Below are 19,393 nucleotides of genomic sequence, written 5' to 3'. Positions count from 1 at the left end.
TCTAATCCTACTTTGCTGCAAAATCGTGACTTGCTCAACCTATCCTCATAAAATATGTACTTTAATCCAAGCAGCATCCTGGTAAATCTCCTCACCACCTCTCTAAAGCTGCTACATCCTTCCCATAATGAGGAGACTAAAACTGAGCACAATATTCCAAGAGTGGTCTGACCAGGGTTTTATGGAGCTGCAACATTACCTCACAGCTCTTGAATTCAATTCCCTGTCTAATGGAAGTCAGCACACTATAACCTTCTCAACAACTGTATCAATTTATGCGGCAACTTTGAGGGATCTGTCGATATAGATTTTGTCACTCAGTGTATATGAACGATCTGGATGATAGTGTGGTAAACTGGATCAGCAAATTTGCGAATGACACCAAGATTAGGGGTAACTGGAAAGTGAGCAAGCTGGAGAAATGGGCTGAAAAGTAGCAGATGGAATTTTATACAGCCGTGTGTGAGATGTTGCACTTCGGGAGGACAAACCAGAGTAGGACTTGCACAGTGAACAGTAGGGCACTGAGGAATGCAGCAGAACAGAGGGATCTGGGAATACAGATCCATAATTCCTCAAAGGTGATGTCAGAGGTAGATAGATTCTTAAAAAGAGCTTTTGGCATAATGCCCTTCATAAATCAAATTTAGTATAGGATTTGGGATGTTATGCTGAAATCGTGTAAGATATTTGTAAGGCCTAATTTGGAGTATTGTGTGCAGTTCTGGTCACCTAACTGCAGGAAAGATATCAATAAAATTGAAAGAGTCTGGAGGAAATTAACAAGAATATTGAGACCATAAGACCATAAGACAAAGGAGCAGAAGTCGGCCATTCAGCCCATCAAGTCTGCTCCACCATTTTATCATGAGCTGATCCATTCTCCCATTTAGTTCCACTCCTCCGCTTTCTCACCATAACTTTTGGTGCCCTGGCTACTCAGATACCTATCAATCTCTGCCTTAAATACACCCAATGACTTGGCCTCCATGCTGCCCGTGGCAACAAATTCCGTAGATTCACCAACCTCTGGCTAAAAAAATTTCTTCGCATCTCTGTTCCGAATGGGCGCCCTTCAATCCTTAAGTCATGCCCTCTCGTTCTCGTACTCGACTCCCCCATCATGGGAAACAACTTTGTCACATCCACTCTGTCCATGCCTTTCAACATTCAAAATGTTTCTATGAGGTCCCCCCTTATTCTTCTAAACTCCAAGGAATACCGTCAAAGAGCGGACAAATGTTCCTCATATGTTAACCCTCTCATTCCCGGAATCATTCTAGTGAATCTTCTCTGTACCCTCTCCAGTGTCGGCACATCCTCTCTTAAATAAGGAGACCAAAACTGCCCACAGTACTCCAAGTGAGGTCTCACCAGTGCCTTATAGAGCCTCAACATCACATCCCTGCTCCTATACTCTGTTCCTCTAGGAATGAATTGCATTCGCCTTCTTCACCACCGAATATTGCTGGGACTTGAGAGCCTTAGTTTATTATAGGGAAAGTTTGAATAAGTTAGGACATTATTCCCTGGTGCATAGGAGAATGAGGGGAGATTTGATAGAGGTATACAAAATTGAGGGATATAGGTAAGAGAAATGAAAGTAGTTTTTTCCACTGAGGTTGGGTAAGACTAGAACTAGATGTAACACTCTCACCAGGGCTCATGATAAACTAGGTTTGTTGGCTAGCTCTGGCTAACAACCATGTGACTCAGAAATGCATAGTGATGAGACGGCCATATTCAATAAGCAACACATGTCTTCGATGGGTATGATTCTGGAAAGTTGGGATGCTGAGTTGAGGGAGCAAACTATGGTGAATGCTGATTAAGTACCGCCCAACCCACTGTCTCCTAGAAAACTAATGCAAGGTCTCTTGCATGTTCCCACTGCACAGAATGTTATCAGGACAAACCCAAATGGATGTCACATCATTCCCAAGCTGAGCAAACGACTCATTATCTTAGCAGAAACCAAAATACTGAACTGTGAAATTTGATTAATAGAATGTGCTGCATTTTACAGAAATGCTTCAGAAAATGAAACACTTAACAGCGCAACAGTAGTAATACAATAAAACATGTTATTAACCATGGTATTATGTAGAGATCACTGTTTAAGGGTGAAAGGTGAAATGTTTGGGGGGGGTGAGGAGATGTGAGAGTGTGCAATGAGCTTCCAGCGGAAGTGATCAATCTGGGTTGAATTTCAATATTTAAAAGAAGTTTGGATAAGTACATGGATCTACTTATCCAAATGGGCCTACCCCATGGGTTATGCTCAAAGTGAAAATTGATGCAACTAGACAGAATGCACTAAACGGGCCAGAGTGTATGTTTCTGGGCTCTGACTATAACTCTATCCCTCTGTTCCTCTACACTGTGAAGAATCCTGCCATTAATCCTGTATTCTATCTTTAAATTCGACTTTCCAAAGTGAATCACTTCACACCTTTCTCGATTGAGCGCCATCTGCCATAATTTGCTACTACTAAGGATCATTGTCAAAGTGCAGCTATCTCTTTATTTGCTTTTTGTAGTAACCTGGGGTGTATCCCATCTGGCCCTGGTGACTATCTATCCTAATGTTTTTTCAGAAGTTCCAACACATACTCTTTCTTAACATCAGGCAAGTCGTTTATTTTATGCTGTCCTCACAAATGTCCAGGTTTCTCTCAGTGGTGAATACTGAAGCAAAATATTCATTAAGAACCTCCTCTGACTCCAGGCTCGTTTCCTCCTCTCTCTGATTAGTTTTACTCTCACTCTAATCATCCTGTTGTTCATATATGTGTAGAAGGGGTTTTCTTTAATCTTGCCAAGACCTTCTCATGTCCCCTACTAGCTCCCCTAAGTCCATTTTTAAGCTGCTTCTTGGGTATTTTTTTTAACTCTTTAGAGCCCTGTTCTTTGCTTTCTAAACTTTAAGTAAACTTGAATCTTCCTCTTGACTAGATGTTTCACATCATTTGTGAACTGTGCTTGCTTCTGTCACCCCACTATCTGAATGGGACATCCAAATGCAGAACCTCATGCAACTACTCCCTAAGTAACCTCACATTTCTGTTGTGCATTTCCTTGAGTACATCTATTTGCATAATAGCATCGTAATCACCCCTCCCTCTATTAAATACTTAACCCATTCATCTACTCCTATACTTCTCAAAGGCTACAGTAAAGGTTAGGGAGCTGTGGTCACTATCTCTGAAATGCTGACCCACCGAGAGATCTGACATTTGACCAGGTTCAATGTCTAGCATCACATCCGGTCTGGCCTATCTTCTAGTCTACATATTGGTTGAGAATCCTTCCTGGACACACTTAATAAATTCCTTCCAATCTAAACCTTTTGCGTTAAGGAGTCAGTCAATCTTAGGAAAGTTGAAGTCAGCTATGGCAACAATCCTGTTATTTTTGCACTTTTCCAAAATATGCCTTCTGATCTGTTCATTGTCTGTTGCTGTTGGTGGGGGTGGGGGAAGGGTTTGTGAAATAGACCAATAAAATGATTGCTTCCTTCCTGTTTCTCATTTCCACCCACAGTGACTCATTCAACAATTCTTCCACGATGTCATCCCTTTCTGCAGCTGTTATGCTATCCCTGGTACAACCTGTGATAATATCCCTGATATTATCCCCATCTCTTTTGCTTTTCTCCCTGTCCATTTGAAATATCTAAACCATGGAGCATCCAACAACCGTTCCTGCCCTGGTGGTAGCCAAGTCTCATAGCGGCCATGATGTTGTAGCTCTATTTACTGACTCTAATTCCTGATACTACTTGCATTAAAATTCTCCTATCATTTGGCTATGTTACCATTTGGGATGGAGCTTTCAAAATTGCTTTGCAGTTTTCACTGAGAGTTAGTGATGGATTAGAGTCAAATGGTAATAGTTTAGGCTCTTAAGTCCCTAATTTCCTGTGGGTGCTCTGTAAATGTATATTCATGGTTATAATGATTGCTGATCCCAGGAAAAAATTTGGTTATTGTTTTCACTCTTGGAACTGTTCAACTTTTTCCAGACTTTTAATTTACTGATGCAGCCTGCCTTAGCTGAGATTTGGTTAGATAATCATTTAAACCAAGTTTGTGAATGAATGGGAAAAGAGAAAGCTTTTCCTTCTCCTTTGAGCATTTTATGATTTGCTTACACTTGAGCTCCTTCAGCTTACATAATCTATTTATTTTAATTTGTATTTTTAAATCTGTCTCCTCCCCATGAAAGATTCCTTCAATTTCTGGAGTCTGTATTTCATCATAAATCCCCTAAGGATTTTGTCAATACCAAAATATTAAATATCTATTTTATTCATTTGCAATGTACCCATTTTAAGGTAAGAGTCAACAAATCAAAGGTTCATAGGTCCAATTTAATGTCAGAGAAATGTATGCAATATACATCCTGAAATGCTTTTTCTTTGCAACCATCCACAAAAACAGAAGTGGCCCCAAAGAATGAACAACAGTTAAATGTTAGAACCCCAGAGTACCCCCCCGCTCTCCTCCCTCCCGCATGTAAGCGGCAGCAAGCAACAATCCCTCCCCCCCACCCCCCAAACCACTGGCAAAAAAAGGCACTGGTACCCGCCACCAAGCACTCCAGTGTGAACAAAGCACTAGCAAAGACACACTCGCAGTTACCCAAAGACTTCGCGTTTCACCTGGTATACGACATCCCGCAGGCTCTGTGTCCCTAATAAGGGGGAAGGAAGTGCGTCTGTTTTCCCAGCGAGTAGGAGATATAACAAACAACTCACTGGTTTACAATGTTAAAAGTCCGTTACGTCGCCTTTTTTTTTGAGCTCTGTGCCTGAAGATCTCAAAGATCTTGGGTTTCCAGGCACACAGCTGTAGATGTATTGACTCCCCTGACGACACACGGGTCTCCTGCCATGACACTGACCCTCGATCTGCCGGTCACCAGAGCCCTGAGATCCTAGGCTTTCAAATCTGAGCCGGACTGTTAGATTGAGCCCTTGGCATGCCGAACAACAGCTAGTTATGGAACCCTGAGAGCGGGTCCCAATTCCCGCAAAGAACTGAAGTCAGCGTGTAACTCCAGGTCACGGTCTTCAAAAGTACCCTGAAAGGAAAAAAATAAAGATATTAAAGATGGAAATAGAGCTGTTCCCGAAGACGAAAGCAAAGGAGTCGCCCTTTAGCACCATTATTACTCTGCTCCGCACCTCAATTTCCTACGAAACACAAAGTACTGGAGGAAAGTAGTGGGTTTATAGAGAAAATGGGCAGTCAATGTTTCAGATTGAGACTTTTCATCCGAACTGCAAAGGACAACAGGAAAAAGCCAGGGTGTGGGAGAGGAGGAAGAACTGGCCATTGTCAATCCTGATGAAAACTTGATGCGTTGATTTCTATTTCTTTTTATAGATGCTTGTTGACCCACTGAGTTCTTCCAACATTTCGTATGTTGCTCTAGATTTTCAGCATCTGCTGTTTCTTGCCTCCAGTATTCCCACATGACCTCGTTAGTAAGCTTAGAATTAATACTGTCCATGACAGGTAGTATCTGAGGAGAAACTATAAATGTTTTGTGTTAGTGACCTTTGATCAAAGTTGGCTGTACCTTTTCCAGTCTGAAGGTGGTTGAGGCAGATATATATCACAAAGGAAATCATTTAATGGAAGAACCTGCATGTAAGCTGTATCAGTGTTGAAAAGATTAGGAGGTGACATGAATAAATGGTTAATTGGTGATTGTGATCTTACCTCTGTAATACTGATCATCTAAGAGATCTAACAATTGCTTTGAAGGGATGCCAGATGGTGAGAGGCATGGTTGGATTATCAAAACAATGAAGATTGTATCAGAGCTGTATGAAATAGGATGTCTTTTCCTTTCCTAAGACTTTTACAAACAAAAAATCAGAAGTGTTTTTTTTGGGTTTAATGGACCTTGGTCCCAGGCGTGAGCACTGACTACTGATGAATCCTGATTTAGGAGTGCTGATGAAGGGTCTCAGCCTGAAATGTTGATTGTTTATTCCTCTCCATAGATATTGCCTGACTTGCTGAGTTCCTCCTGCATTTATGTATGTTGCTCAAGATCTTGCATCTTCAGAATCTGTTTATTTTGAGTATTTTAATTCTGTCTGGTTAAGATTTACATAGTTTATGAAAGAAAGATTAATGTTTCAATTTGTAGAAATAAAGCTAGTTAAAATGTGATACATTCATACTTCGGAGACCTACTCTATGTGTTTTTATTTTTCATTATCACTGATTCAGTTATAGTTTTACCATACAAACCTAGCTCTTTGTCTCGCCACATCCATGGCCACTCTTCAGGATGATGAGAAATATTGTCCTTGTCAGCAATCCCGCAATCACAAATGATTATTGCTTGGTATTCATTTCAACATCAAGTCAACTTAAATCACTGTACGTTGAACTGTGCAATGGTACCCTAAGAGTTGCATAAATTAAAAAAGTTGGTCTTGGGGTATTTATGGTTGGAATTTATAGTGCAAGTAGAGAGTTGGGAGGAGAGAATGTGCTTGACCTCTTTGATTACAGGAGCAAGTTACCAGCAAATTACCAAATTTTGTAAAATAGATGATGAAATAATGATGAAAACCATTTGTCCCAGCTTTATCCAGCTAAAATTACAACCTTAATTGATAAATTCATTTATTTCTTTTGTTTGAAGAGATGGCAATCTTTGTGCTTTTGGGAGTCCTTCTGCTCTCTTTATTCTTCTACTAGGTTACCATTCAGTCTTCACCTTCCAAGTTGAAAAGCTTATTTGGACCTCTTATAATTAAGAACATATGAAGACTTCAATCCCTGTAGTTCTCAGTTAATGAAATAATGCTGGTTTGTGACCCAGATCCATAACTACATATTTTTTCCTATAAATAAATTAGCTGAAATCTTTTGATCTCAGATTCAAAATTAACTATTTACCAACCACACATTACAAGATTGTGGAATAGAAAGTGACAATGTTTCTTAACTTGCCTCCAAAAATCCCTGACAATTTTAACATGCCCTTTTGTCCTAGACTCATCAGCTTTTCTGTCAGTTCCCCTTAATTCAGATCTTCAGTCAACTTTCTAACTTAATTTGGTAATCTTTCTTTGTAGCTTCACGTGGAATCCAAGTATCATTTTGGTAAATCATTGCTGTACTCCTTCCAAGGTCAATCCATGCTTCCAAATGTGTGCCCAGAATTGCTCCAGATTTAGTGAACCTGAGCTTTATGTAGCAGTAGCACAAGTTCTATAAAAAGCCAGCTGTCCTATCCTTTATGACAATTTTATGTATCTGTGTTCATGGATTCCCTCATTGCTGCTTGTTTTACACCAATTTTAAATTTTTTTCCCACTTTAGGTCTGCAGTACATGAGACAACAAAAGTTGCATTTAGCACAGTCCATTTGCTTTGTCAATAGCTCCCTGTAATTTAATGTTCCATCTGCACTGCTTATCGTGTCACCTATCCATCAGTAGAGTTAGAAGTGTGATTTTTTTTTCTCCCTCTGTCAGATCTAGATCCAATGCATTCAGGTTTTTCAATCCTGTTGATAGGTGTGATTTCCCCTTGAGACACGTGTATCCTTATTGTTTGAGTACCTGCCTATAATACTTTTCCTGTCAACTGCCACTTAATTTCCTAAACAGAGAGTTTCCTAAGCTTCACCTCAGCTAATGGTATCCTTACCATGTACACCTCCTCCTTTAACAACAGGAATTCTGCAGATGCTGGAAATTCAAGCAACACACATAAAAGTTGCTGGTGAATGCAGCAGGCCAGGCAGCATCTGTAGGAAGAGGTGCAGTAGACGTTTCAGGCTGAAGTTAGTCCTGACGAAGGGTCTTGGCCTGAAACGTCGACTGCACCTCTTCCTACAGATGCTGCCTGGCCTGCTGCGTTCACCAGCAACTTTTATGTGTGTTACCTCCTCCTCTACCACATTCTAGTCCTGACCATTTTAGAACTGTAATCTGATAATAACTTCTGTGGCATAGCTTCCCAGCTGATATTCAGCTTCAATTCATTCAGTTTATTCCTTGTACTCTGCATTTAGGTAAGAAATGTTTGTTTGCTATAATGTTTCACTCACGCATGTTGGCTTTTCTCTCCTGTCTTAGTGCTTCAGTTTTTGCTTTGCTTACAGTAATGAAAGCTGCAGTTAATACTATTACTGTGCTATTGCTATGCTTGATTCCTTTTGTTTGCTTTGTAACACATTTTCTTGCAGCTCCTACTTTTGCTTGCTTAAAGTTCTTGTGGTCACTGGTCCCTAGCTTATTCATCGTGTTCCTTCCTATTCCCATGCTGGTGAACTGGAACTCCCAGTATTAAGTTTTTATAGCTGTTCTCTGCAATTCATTTCTTAAATATTATCTTTATGTCTCTTGGAACCACTGCCTATTCTTGTTTAGTGCTAGTGGTGACTTTAATGGGTCAGATCACACTGATCATGTCTCATGTGACCCTGACTGACCACTCAGTTTTTGTAGTCATATGAATGCGATTCAAGAATGCGATCAGTGTTACCACCAGGACCTTAATGCAAGGCACAGTGTTATGCAAGTGATGGCTAGGCTGTAGTCAGTAGGTGTTAACACCCCACCATCACCTGCAGACCATTTTGATGGCTGCCCAATGAGGGACCTTTAGAAATGGTTGATAAAATGTTTTAACTTTTTATTTCCTTTAAACATTGAATTAAAGATTGGTGACCAAAAATAAATAGTGTAAAATAAACAGGAAAAATAGATCAACATCTTGCTTTTTGTGATGAAACCAATGGTCTCATTCATTATTTGAATGGGACTGAGCTAGATGCGCCATTTAAGGTTAGCATCAAGTAGAATGGCTGGATACAGTACATTTAGCTCCTCAGCTCAGCAACACCACTGTTCTGGTTGTTGAGGCAAGATATGCAAGTTTGTAATGAGCTGCTGTGTGCACTACAGTAAGCTAGCTGTTGTGTGCAGAACAGTTGGCTAGCCTATCAGTGTGTTCTGGCCCAACATATCCAACTGAATACAAATCATTGATGTTACTTAGAGCTAGTTGAAGTCTCAATGCTGATTCTGGAGTAGTGTCTAATTCTGGCCATCTTTAGGAAGTATGTCAAGACCTTGGAGATGATGCAGAGGAGATTTACGGAAATGCTACCAAAGATTCAGGACTTCAGTTATGAGGAGAGACTAGTGAAGCTGGGATTGTTGCCCTTGGAGCTAAGAAGGTTACTTAAACATGTTTTTGCGTATCCTCGCATTTATCCTTATGAACTTCCATTTTCATCCTGCAGTATCTTGGATTTTCTTTGTCCCACTTTGATTTATGTAGGGTCAAGTATAATTAGTCTGATCTTACTACTTCAGATATTTTTGAACTGCATGCTCAACATAGCTTTAATATTCTTTCGAGAGTGTTGTTGAGGACTTACAACAATCATTGGCATAATGTCAAATCCTTGGGTAATGGGTTTATGCTTTCTTATAGTTCCCAATCACATTGAAGTAGATAGCTTTACGGTGGCCATTCCCAAGGCACTATGTCATACTCTTAGGTTCTCAATATAATTTTGTGAGCAAATGATGCCATGGGCAGTCTCTGATTTGTTAATGTATTTTGTGTATTTCATGCAGTTAACAAAATGGCATTATGGCTCTTGTGTCAATCTAAATTAATTCTGGTTGATTGAAGCCTAGCATTCTGTTTCTACCTCCTTGTAAAGTTTCTTAAAATCCTCCTCCTCCCCCCTTCTCTCTCCTACACCCCCCCCCCACCAACTGCTTAATACAGTGTTTTTAATTGTTGATCTGTACTGTGTACTCTGAACACTACAATGATTTTTAATTTGACAATCACTTGCTGGCACTTTTGTAGGTAGATATTCCATGGCTGCTTGGACAACACTTTGTGGTACATTCTGAGGCTTTGGCCATTAAGGATTCATACAATGAAATTACACTTTTTCAAGAAATAGATGGTTGTTTCAAAGCTATCTATTCATATATTTCCAGGTAAAAAACATAGCTCTTCTGAAAAATGCCAAGTTTTCATTTTCCTAGAACAGTTTGTTTTTAAGCATGCCAAACAAATATTTGTCTTGGTTTAGTTGCCTTGAGGTTAATGTTTCCCTTCTTATGACATGCTCAAGGGTTCCTAATTATTTCATTGGTAATTCATATTGTGAAATTTATTTTGTTACTTTGGCTGTGTTGTCCATTGTGGGGACTTTATTACTTTTGATTAACATGGCTACCCAATTCTGTTCCTGGCACGTATGAAATTTCTGTTTGTACAGTTCAAGTACTGTATGTGGAATTCCTATGTTTGTCATTGCACGAATGTGATGTTTACATAGAAACTGATGAATATGATGACCCTTAACTTCAAATGTGATTGAATTTCCTGTTTTTTTTGTTAAAAATATATTTTTGTGTTGCAGAATGCATGTTGGGGTTAAGTTTCTTTTGCCTGATAGTTTGTCTACAGTGTTAGATTTCTACTTGCCAATCATTCCAATTTCTACACTGCAGCTTACACACTGAGAAGTCATAACCCATAGAAACAAATAAATGAAACTTATCCAGGCTGTCTTGGAATGCAAATTTATTTGTGAATAGCTGGTAAAATAGAGCTAATGAAAAACTAACCATTTCTTAAACTTTTCAGATCCACAGTTAAACATAGCGGTTTGGAAGAAGTCTTCCATGTCTTGGAGACGAGTACCATCAAACTGGCAAAGGCTTGTCACTTCAAATGGATAAATCGGGGCCGGGCAATCCAAGCAATTTGCAAATCCTACCAAACCCTCATAATATATTTTTCTGATATGAGTTACAGTGACCATGATATCACAGCAGAAAGTATCCTCCTTAAACTCCAACAACCTCGGTATTATCACCTCCATTCTAATACCTATTTTAATACTTGAGTCTTAAATTATGTTTATTTTCTGGGACTGAAACTTTCTGCTTTGTGCCTAGGAATGTCAGTTTGTATTTCTCATTATGGAAGTTCATTCATTCATCTTTTGGGAGAAAAGAGTAGCACTTTTATACCATCTTTCATGAACAGAACAACTTTACAGCAATAGAAATATTTTTGTGTTGTCGTCACCTTTCCATTATAGAAAAGGTGCAGCCCGATTATGCACTGCTAGGTCCCACAAGTTACAAAATGATTAAACTGTTATGAGTGAAACCCACTGGCAAAGGCATTGGTGTTAACTGTGCTCTTCACAATATTGCAGTAGTGTTTTTTTTATCAGTGTCTGAGCAGGAAAGTTCATTTGGCATTTCATCACTACTTGATACCTCTGACAGTTCAGCATGATAGCATCAGCCAAGAATTTGTGCTTAAGTTACTATTTGATTTTATTCCAGTGTTGGGACTCAAAAGCAACAGTGTCTTGTTGATATCATGGATTGTGCTGCAAGGGGATCGTTAAAATATACTTTTAAAATGGCATATTAACCACAATTAACATTCACCTTGGGGAAAATGATGTTAACTCTGGCTGTAATAACTAGATCCATTTATTTGTACAATGTTTTTATTCTCTCTTTACATTTACAGCATTCTACTTGCCATTTTCTTCTTGAGAGATCTCCTCCACCATTTGGACAATCTATCACTATTTTTTCAGGAAAGATTTCTGAATCCAGTAAGAATACCTGAAAGGGTTCAATCTACAATTAATCTCCTTGAGTGCAAGTATCTTGGAAACAATATCTTATGGGAAAGCAGCTTTCTGTTGGGAATCCAGTTGCTGGAAAGTGGTGCTCTTTCTCGACTGCCTTTGGCAAGAAAACCACATGGGCCAATACTTCACAAAACAGCAGCTAAAGCTACTGATGAGATAGCTGACTCTGTTAAAACTTTGGTTAGTAGATACTAAACTATTAGATTATTTACATACTTGTTGCCAACTTGGAATGTTGACAATACTTTGCAATAGGATATTGTCATACTTCATGATGCGGTAGTATATAGTGAAGTGGTTTCACTTGCCCCGTGTGCTTAATGCTTCTGGGTTAAGTATACTGCAGTGATAATGAAGAAATAATGTAATAAAGATAGTGGCTTAGCAGAAGAATTCTACTTGTGTTTTGTTTTTGTTAGGTGAGGAATATTGTTGACAGTCTGAAGGAGAGGTTCCCTGATAATGCAATCATCAGAGCCTTTCGGATCCTAGATCCAGATAGGATTCCGTCTGACCCTGAGAAACTGGCTCATTATGGAAATAGTGAAGCAGCAGCTCTGCAAAACCATTTCTCAGATCTTCTTTCCAGTGATGGAAAAGATTTAGTTGCTGAGTGGGATCAGATGAAATACCTCATTGCATCCAGAAAAGGAGAGAGTTTGGATGAAGTAAGCAATTATTTCAATGATGTATTCTTGTTAGTTGTATTTACTGTGTTTTAATATATATGTAAATTACTTTACTCTAACATTAAGATTTTGGAGTAGGAGATGACTATACAGTACCATGAATCATTCAATATGAACATAGCTGACTTGATTGTTGGACTCGAATCAACTCCTCTCCCTAGTTCCCATAGCTCCTTTGCTCTAAAAATGTCTATTGAATTCCTAGACTCAACCTGCCCAACTCTCTGAAGGTGAGACTTTTATAGTCTATGAGAAGAAATTCCTTCTCATCTCAGTCTTAAATGGGTGATTCTTTATCCTTAGGCTTTCCCATTCATCTTGATCACTACATCAGGGAAATGCCCTCACTTACTTTGCCTTATCAAGTCTTCTCAGAGCTTTTCATGTCTTAAAATCATGTTTCTTGCTCCTAAATTCCAGATAATATTTGCTTATGGACCCTTTGTCCCATGCTTCAATCTTTCTAATGATACTAAATACAGTAAAACTGAATAATATAGAAATTACTCTGAAATCTTAATCAGTATAATGCTAATATTTTGAAATGCTTTATAAATGTACAGGTCATAGAATTTCAGAATGGAAGTGGGTCCTTTGACCCACTGATAAACCACGCTGTCATCAACCACCACCAGTTTCTACCAATCAACCACATACAAGGGGCAATTTAAAGTGGCCAATTAGCCCACCAACATTTTCTGGCATGTGGGAGAAAACTGGGGCACTGGAAGAAATGCATGTAGCCACAGGGAGAGCATGTACTTTCCTCATGGCATTAGCGGTCAAGATTGAACCTCGGCAGATGGAGCTGTGAGGCTGCAGCTCCAGTAATTGTGCCTGTAAAGATCAATGGGTTGTTGAATGGCAGATATTTTTTGTGCAACGAGGGTTTCAAGCATTGACAATGTCCAAAATGGGGAATGTCTAACCACCATCATTGGGTCCACCATTTTGGACTGTAATTATAACTTCAACTGGACTAGCCAGATAAATGGAGGTTACAAGAGCAGCACAGAGGCTAAGCATCCTGAGTGAGTCATCTGCTGACACTCTTAACCTTTCACAGAATTTGAAATGGACACTTCGGCCCACCACTTCCTCATTCACGTTAATCCAGATTCTTCAATGTTTTGTCTGTGTCTATTTAAATGCCTGTGAAATAAAGTGACTATATCTTTCATCACCTCTTCTAGCTGAGAGCTATGAATACCAGCCACCATTTTTTTGTTAGAAAGAACTTTCTTCTCAAGACTCTTAAAGCTGCTTCCTCTCAACTTAAGCCTATGCCTTCATCCATCCTCTGTAAGGCACAAGTCATGAGCATAATGAAATACACTCTGCTTGCATAGATGAGTGCAACTCCAACAGTTCTCAAAGCAGCCGTCAGCAAGTATTTGCCACCCTGAACACTCATTGTCTCCACACAGTATTGGCAGTGTACAAAATGCACTGTACTTACTCATCTTGGTTGATTTGACAGCACCTCTGCCCCAAGACTTCCTAAGAGCAACAGGTATATGGAGCAACACCAGTTGCAGGTTCCCATCCAAGTTGCATAGCATCCTGGTTTGGAAGTGTACATTGTATTTACAGACATTCGTCACTAGGCCTAAAACTTTATACTCCCTCTCCATCAGCAGTGTTATAATACATTCACCAGAAGCACTGATAAGGTTGAAAAAGGCAGATCATCATATCGACTATTCCCCCAGCCAGCAACACTTAGATCTCAAAAATGAATATATAAAAATAAAACGTTATATCCGAAAGATGGTACTTTGAATTCAACATCTCTATGCTGAACTTTACAAGATGTGTGAACAGTATGTTTGAAACAAGAGCGAATATCATTCTTCTTTCCCTTCCCTTTTTCCAACTCACAGGTTTGCATTGATCTAGCACACTCGGATATGTGGAGAAAAGAATATCCAAACTTCTCAATCCTATCAGAGGTTTGTATGGTGATGTCAGCATCAACCACTGAACCCGATAGGGGATTTACATCTGTGAACTTGATAAAAAATAAATACAGGTATATTGTCATGATGAGAATTAGCCAACAGTTGTTTGTTATATGGTTTATTAGTGGCTGAATACTATGACTTAATTTCTTCTGCAGGAATTTGCTTACTTCAGACCAACTTGATCAGTTGCTCAGACTGTGCTTGGAGAAACCTGAAGATGCCCAGGATTACCTGGATGCAGCCTATGCTGCATGGCTGCAAGCTGAACAATGGAGGCTTCTTCTCAAAGAATGGAGAAGAGGGGAAGAATCAAAAACTGAATCTGATTCAACTGAATCGGATCCAGATCCTTTGTCTGATTCAGAATAAAAGTTATTGCTGCTGACTAGTGTCTTGGGACATGCATGACAAAGGGAAAAATACAACTTCTTTGTTAACTTGTGATTCTCTGTTGGTGCTATGTTGTTTGTAATTGTATTACAAAGAAATGTACATTTGCCTTACATTACATTACATTTTTGCCTTACATTACATTACATTGCCTGGAATAAAAGGCATCTCCCAGTATTCTGTATACTGTTCCTTTATTGCCGATTGATAATCCAACACAACATGCTTCTATATCATAGCATGTGTATCATATAATAAACGATTTAACAATTTTTATAGATGAGTTTAAATACAGCCGAGTTATCACGACTCAATGCATTTGGTACATTTTTAAGAAATAAAACTTTTGACACCCGCTAGTTTCTTAGATCTTTTAACAGTCATTGACTGTCTAAAATTGGATGTAGTAAGTTCAAGGTGAAATGCAACTGCTGAATGTGCGATTGTTGCAGTGATGCTTGGGTATAAGTGTAGAGAGGAAGAAGCTGTTTGAAGAATTGCATTCTTAAATCTCCTTAGGAGTTTGGGTTTTAATGATACTTTGAAATGCACAGGTTTCAAAGTCTTAAACAACTTCTGGATCTCATTCTTCCTTAAAAAAAATTGTTACAAAGTACTGGGAGTGATGTCAAAACAATGAAATTTAAAATACTTCATATTGGATTATTCCATTGAATAATATTTTAAAATGTGGCATTAACTTTGATTTTAAGAAATATGCGAGACTTGTATTTGGTATTTTTTTTGATAAGGCAGCTGTATACTACTTCAGGGAGTTCTAAAGCTCCACTTCCTGTATGCAATGCAGAAAAGTGGAGTTAGGGCTTTTATCTGAGCTGTCAATGCCATTGGCATCGGCAACATTTTTTTAAATGAGACACTTTTTACAAAAGATTTCACTTTTATGAATGTTCAGGTTGTGTGCATAGATCAGTATGAAAACAACATCCCCTCTGATACTTTGTTGTACACTATATATCTCAAATCAAATAAAAAGCGAACATCCCCAGCAAACATCAATCTAGAATAGTGCTGGAGCTGTGTTTTATCGTGGGCAGTTCACTGGGGTGCATTTACTACCCTACTCAGTGATACAATCTGCTTATCTGCACAGCAAACTATTCGTTGTTAACCATGTCAGTTTCTATGCTAGTTATACCTTTATGGAATCCATGCTACTTGGCTAACCTGAAACTTCAGCATTTAAGATTATGCAAATAGTTCACAATTCTTCATCACTCTTTTAATTTTTCTCCTGCAGATTTCCTCTGATTTTAGCACTCTGGTAATCTTATGTTCATGTGGAAGCAGTTTATATATGTGGTCTCTAATTGTTGCAAACCTGATGTGTTTGGTGCTGATTTAAAAATCCACCAAAATGCTGTGATTTATGAATTCAGATTATGGTGAAGAAGAAAATTGTAAGGGAATGAGCAGCTTAACTCTTGCACTACTTCACATGCAGGCAGCTGACTCATTCTGGACCAAATCCTTCATGGATCCATTGAAAGCAGATTTTTGAATGTAAAGCCAAAAGATTATTTGGTTCTTCCAGCCTGTATTGAAGCTTAGTAATGCATAAGGTTTACTTACTGGATGACAAAGAATACTCTTGCATGCTTGCACATAGTAAAACATTCTGTGTAGCAGTTCAGCAATTATGTTTTTATCAACCTCCCTTGACACTAACAATTACGTTTCAATAGGGAAACTGGTGGATGTCCACATTGGCATGGTTATACCCTCCCATGCTTCAATAAAATTTATTTTCCATGAACTTTGCTTTAGTAATCACATTATTTAATGTTGCATTTGTGAAATAGACTGATATTTATTACCAGAACTTCCCATTCCATTTTAACTGAGTTCTTCGAATGTTTTTGAGCTGCTGCTTTGGCTTGCTTAATATAATTGGTGTAGGGTGTTGGGTTTGGTAGTAAATGTGTCCATTGTCTTTCTGCTTAACTACGCAAATTTTATTTTATTACATATTCATTGTCACTTATAAAAATATATGGATGGTCTTAACACTAGTTTGCCAAAAATTTATTGTACAAGATTTCTATGAAGTGCATGATCCATTTATAGCATTTTTACCACAGGCAATTAATTCACTCACTGTGCATTTTAATATTAATCCCAACAACATGCATTCCTACTTTAAATAACTTTTCTCAAGAAGGTGCTAACATGCTTTTCAATGAATTACTAACATGTTGTTGTGTTCAGGTGAAAATTGGAAATGGATTGACAGTATACGTTGTGCTGAACACTGAAAATGGATATAATTGAGGATATATTATGCTTGGAACAAGATGATGCATTTAAAAAAATTGTGCTTGGAAATGGTGTTCTGTTTATTTGGGAGATGGAAAATGATTTGATGCATTTAGAATTCTATGCTTGGATCAGAATTATACTTGGACCAGGTATGTAGCTGTGCTTAACTGGAATTGAATGTATTGTGTTTTGTACTGTATACAGGCTGCTATTGGTCTAAAGAAAATAAAGGTGTTAAGTTTGTTAAAAGTATTCCTTTTGAATGTGATGAATTCAAACTGCACGCACAAGTGTCTGTTTCTTTAATGTACTATATTTTGGTACAAAGAAACGCAGATCTGCAGTGTTGGTACAGAGTGTATGGAGGGAAAGAACCTCCGGTTAGGCTGTTTATGGTGGAAATGGATGCTTCAATTTGCAGTTTATTTCATAGTTAATATTAAAGGCTTTAAAAAAACTCTTGGAGGACATGATTTTCACCAGGTGAAAAATGTGTATTCATTCAACAGGCACAAAATAATTAACTAAATAATGATCAACTGCAGTCTTAATGTTGGTTCTCTCAAAAATTCTTACACATCAACACACTATTCTGGAGGATCTCAGTCGGTCAGGCAGCATCGATGGAAATTAATAAATCGTTGACGTATCAGGCCAGGGCCTTTCATCAGGACTGGACAGGAAGGGGGAAGAGGAAGGAAGACAAGATAAAAGGTAATAGGTTGAAGTTAGGTGGGTGGGAAAGGTAAAGGGCTAGTGAAGAAGGAATCTGATAGTACAGGAGAGTGGATCATGGGACAAAGGGAAGGAGGAGCACCAGGGGAGGTGATAGGCAGGTGTAGAGGAGGTAAAAGGCCAGAGTGGAGATTAGCAGAAGAGGGAAGGAGGAAAAGCGGGAAAAAAAATACCAGAAGGAGAAATGGAGGTTCCTGCCATCAGGCTGGAGGCTACTCCACCCTCAGAATGGTTTCATTATATCAGAAGAGGATGCCATGAATGAGTGAGTCAGAGCAGGAATGGGGATAGGAATTAAAGTAGCTGGCCATGGGGAAATTGCGCGTTTGGGAGATGGAGTGGAGGTGCTTGACAAAGTGGCCACTCTCGGATTGAGGGAGCATACCTCATATTCTGTCCAGGTAACCTCCTACCTGATGGCATGAACATCGATTTCTCCCTTACAGTATTTTTTCTTTAACCTCTCCTTCTCTCTTTTATTCCCCGTTCTAGTCTCTTGCCTCTTCTCCTGCCCTGTGCGCCCCCTCACCCTGGTGCCCCTCCTTTTTCCTTTTCTCCCATGGTCAACTCCTCTACTATTAGATTCCTCCTTCTCCAGACTATTATCTTTCTCACTCACCTGCCTTCACCTGTCATTTAGCTTGTCAACCTTCCCCACCTTTCTATTCTTGTCTTCTCCCTTCCTTTCCAGTCCAGATGAAGGGTCTTAACCTGAAATGTAAACTGTTTTTATTTGTTTTCATAGATGTTGCCTGAAACATTGGGATTAAAATTTGGTGGAAATATTTATAATTGCTTTGTGTGCATAGGTTTCATGTATCACTGAAGTGGTTCATTGATTAAGGTTTATATGTTCGAAAAAGAACATTTTCCATCAAATCGATACTCATCAGAATAATGTATTACTAGCAATACTAACTAATTCATTGTTTGATTAAACATCTTGAGGTCATATGAATTAATTATTGAACGAGTTAGACTTTTGCTTAAGATCTTCCACTGTGGGCATTTTGATGTTTGGAACAGTTGGTCCATGGTAGTTACTCTCTCAAGCAAGGAACTAAGCTTGTAAGAAAACTGAATGACAAGGTTTACCAAGCATAATCTTGGGAATTATGGTCTCCAAACATGATATGCAGACGGAGCATTCTAGAGGGGTCTTTTGTGAGTATGATACCTTTTGGAGGGTAGTAGAATTGTAATATTTGTAGAGACATAGACCTGTGGGGAATGTGTGTTTTAGAAGCATTTTTTTTTTGATTATATGGAGCCCTGATTGCAGGAGGGGAAAAAATTGTCTTGCTCTTTAATCTTCTAGCTGACTCCCTAAATAGTTGTGATTCTATTACAGCTTGGGAAGTTCCGTAGTTCAGAATTCAATTCTGGTGCTGTTCTGTAAGGAGTCTCCACGTCCTCACTATGGAATGTGTGGGTTTCCTCCTACAGTCCAAAGATGTACTTGGTAGGTTATCTGGTCATTCTAAATTGTCCCGTGATAAGGTCTGGGTTAATCAGGGTTATGGGGTTACTGAGGCGATGTGGCTTGAAAGGCTGGAAGTGCCTTCTTAGTGCTTTATCGCTAAATTAAAACAAAAATAAATTCATGTTGCGGGGTCTCATCCCTCTTCTAGCCATGTTGTAATC

At 38.9% G+C, this 19,393-nt stretch overlaps 2 protein-coding genes across 5 annotated transcripts in view; both read left to right on the top strand.

The window, feature by feature from the left end:
- The window catches only part of LOC134356694 (uncharacterized), a 38,033-nt gene extending 20,524 nt beyond the window's left edge, over positions 1-17,509 (top strand). Inside the window, exons 5-10 of the mRNA XM_063067735.1 lie at positions 9,867-10,003; positions 10,659-10,880; positions 11,565-11,871; positions 12,111-12,359; positions 14,264-14,412; positions 14,500-17,509. Of these exons, the coding sequence (XP_062923805.1) occupies positions 9,867-10,003; positions 10,659-10,880; positions 11,565-11,871; positions 12,111-12,359; positions 14,264-14,412; positions 14,500-14,713 (1,278 nt within the window). The 3' untranslated portion in view covers positions 14,714-17,509. The remainder of the gene's footprint in view (positions 1-9,866; positions 10,004-10,658; positions 10,881-11,564; positions 11,872-12,110; positions 12,360-14,263; positions 14,413-14,499) is intronic.
- Positions 1-19,393, top strand: part of LOC134356693 (NCK-interacting protein with SH3 domain-like) — a 279,402-nt gene that overhangs the window by 29,808 nt on the left and 230,201 nt on the right. The gene's annotated exons all lie outside the window — the stretch shown is intronic.

Source organism: Mobula hypostoma, chromosome 15, assembly GCF_963921235.1.
Source record: "Mobula hypostoma chromosome 15, sMobHyp1.1, whole genome shotgun sequence".
Classification (NCBI taxonomy): domain Eukaryota; kingdom Metazoa; phylum Chordata; class Chondrichthyes; order Myliobatiformes; family Myliobatidae; genus Mobula; species Mobula hypostoma.
Note: the sequence above shows the minus strand (reverse complement) of the source record. Positions and strands in the feature narration are given on the sequence as shown.